Source organism: Chlorocebus sabaeus, chromosome 26 (genome assembly GCF_047675955.1).
Source record: "Chlorocebus sabaeus isolate Y175 chromosome 26, mChlSab1.0.hap1, whole genome shotgun sequence".
Lineage (NCBI taxonomy): Eukaryota > Metazoa > Chordata > Mammalia > Primates > Cercopithecidae > Chlorocebus > Chlorocebus sabaeus.
The window spans coordinates 4,887,394-4,888,468 of record NC_132929.1 but is presented as its reverse complement, the minus strand read 5'-3'; the positions used below and the strand labels follow the sequence as shown (position 1 = coordinate 4,888,468).

Here is a 1,075-nt window from a genome sequence, read left to right as displayed (position 1 = left end):
TGCAGTAGCAAGATCTCAGCTCACTGCAGTTTCCTCCTCCAGGGTTCAAACGATTCCCCTGCCTCAGCCTCCCGAGTAGCTGGGACTATAGGCACAGGCCACCACACCCAGCTAATTTTTTGTATTTTAGTAGAGACAGGGTTTCACCATGTTGGCTAGGATCCCAATCTCTATGTTAAACCAAGGGGGATCCAGCATTCCCAGCTTGCTCACAGAGGTCCATCTTTGATCCATATTTTAGCCAACCAACCCACCAGTTAGAGCTCTTTCTAACTCCCTGAGCTGCAGTAAGTGCAGAATTTCTGCTTAGTGAGCCTGTATTAATAAATTAATACAGATTCAACTTTACATTTCTTCCCTCATTGAGCCACACCCTTTTTTTGTTTAAGGATTTTAAAAATATATCTATTTTGAAAATATTTTGAAAGTAATTAAGATCACTGATTGGGAAGGAAAGAAATCAACACAATGAAATTTAGGAAGAGAAATGCAAGAGCAGCTGCTGAATCCCGCCCCTTCCACCCCGAGGGCACAGCACGGAAATGAAGCTTATTTTCGGATCACAAGTGCATGCTCTGGTCCACGGAGGATCACTTTAATTATCAGTCTTCTGGCTGAAGGGTCCTGTCCAAAGTCAGGATCAGAAATAGCTCAGCTCGTCGTGCTTGGCTTCGTTGGTCTGGTAGTTAGACAAGGTCAAGGGCTTGTTTTCGTTAGGAAGAGATTTGAACACTCGCAGGTGTACGAAGTCCTCGTCGCCAAAGTGCACCTTGATGAAGTAGTTTGTCCCCGCCACCACCTGGCTCTTGAACGACACGGCCTTAAATACAGGGAACTTCTTGTTTTCTTTCTCTTCAAGCTGGGACCTCACCTGGTCGGCAATGTCCTGGGTCTCGGCGGTGGCCGGCTGCACGGTGGAGGGCGCCCCGCACATCATCTTGGCGGCGACGGAGGGAACCTGGCGAGGGGACGCGGCGACCGAGCCACACCCTTAATATCTATTCCCCTACACACTTGCTGGATTTCTGCTTGCGTAAATTAGAAAACCACATTCTTGGGGATCGTTAGTCCCTAC

At 47.9% G+C, this 1,075-nt stretch overlaps 1 protein-coding gene across 1 annotated transcript; it reads right to left on the bottom strand.

Annotated features, from left to right (window-relative positions):
• Positions 1-381: 381 nt before the first annotated feature.
• Positions 382-1,075, bottom strand: LOC140710369 (cystatin-B-like). The gene has a single exon (XM_073011948.1). The coding sequence runs from the start codon at positions 935-937 to the stop codon at positions 641-643; it is 297 nt and encodes a 98-aa protein (XP_072868049.1). The 5' UTR covers positions 938-1,075; the 3' UTR covers positions 382-640.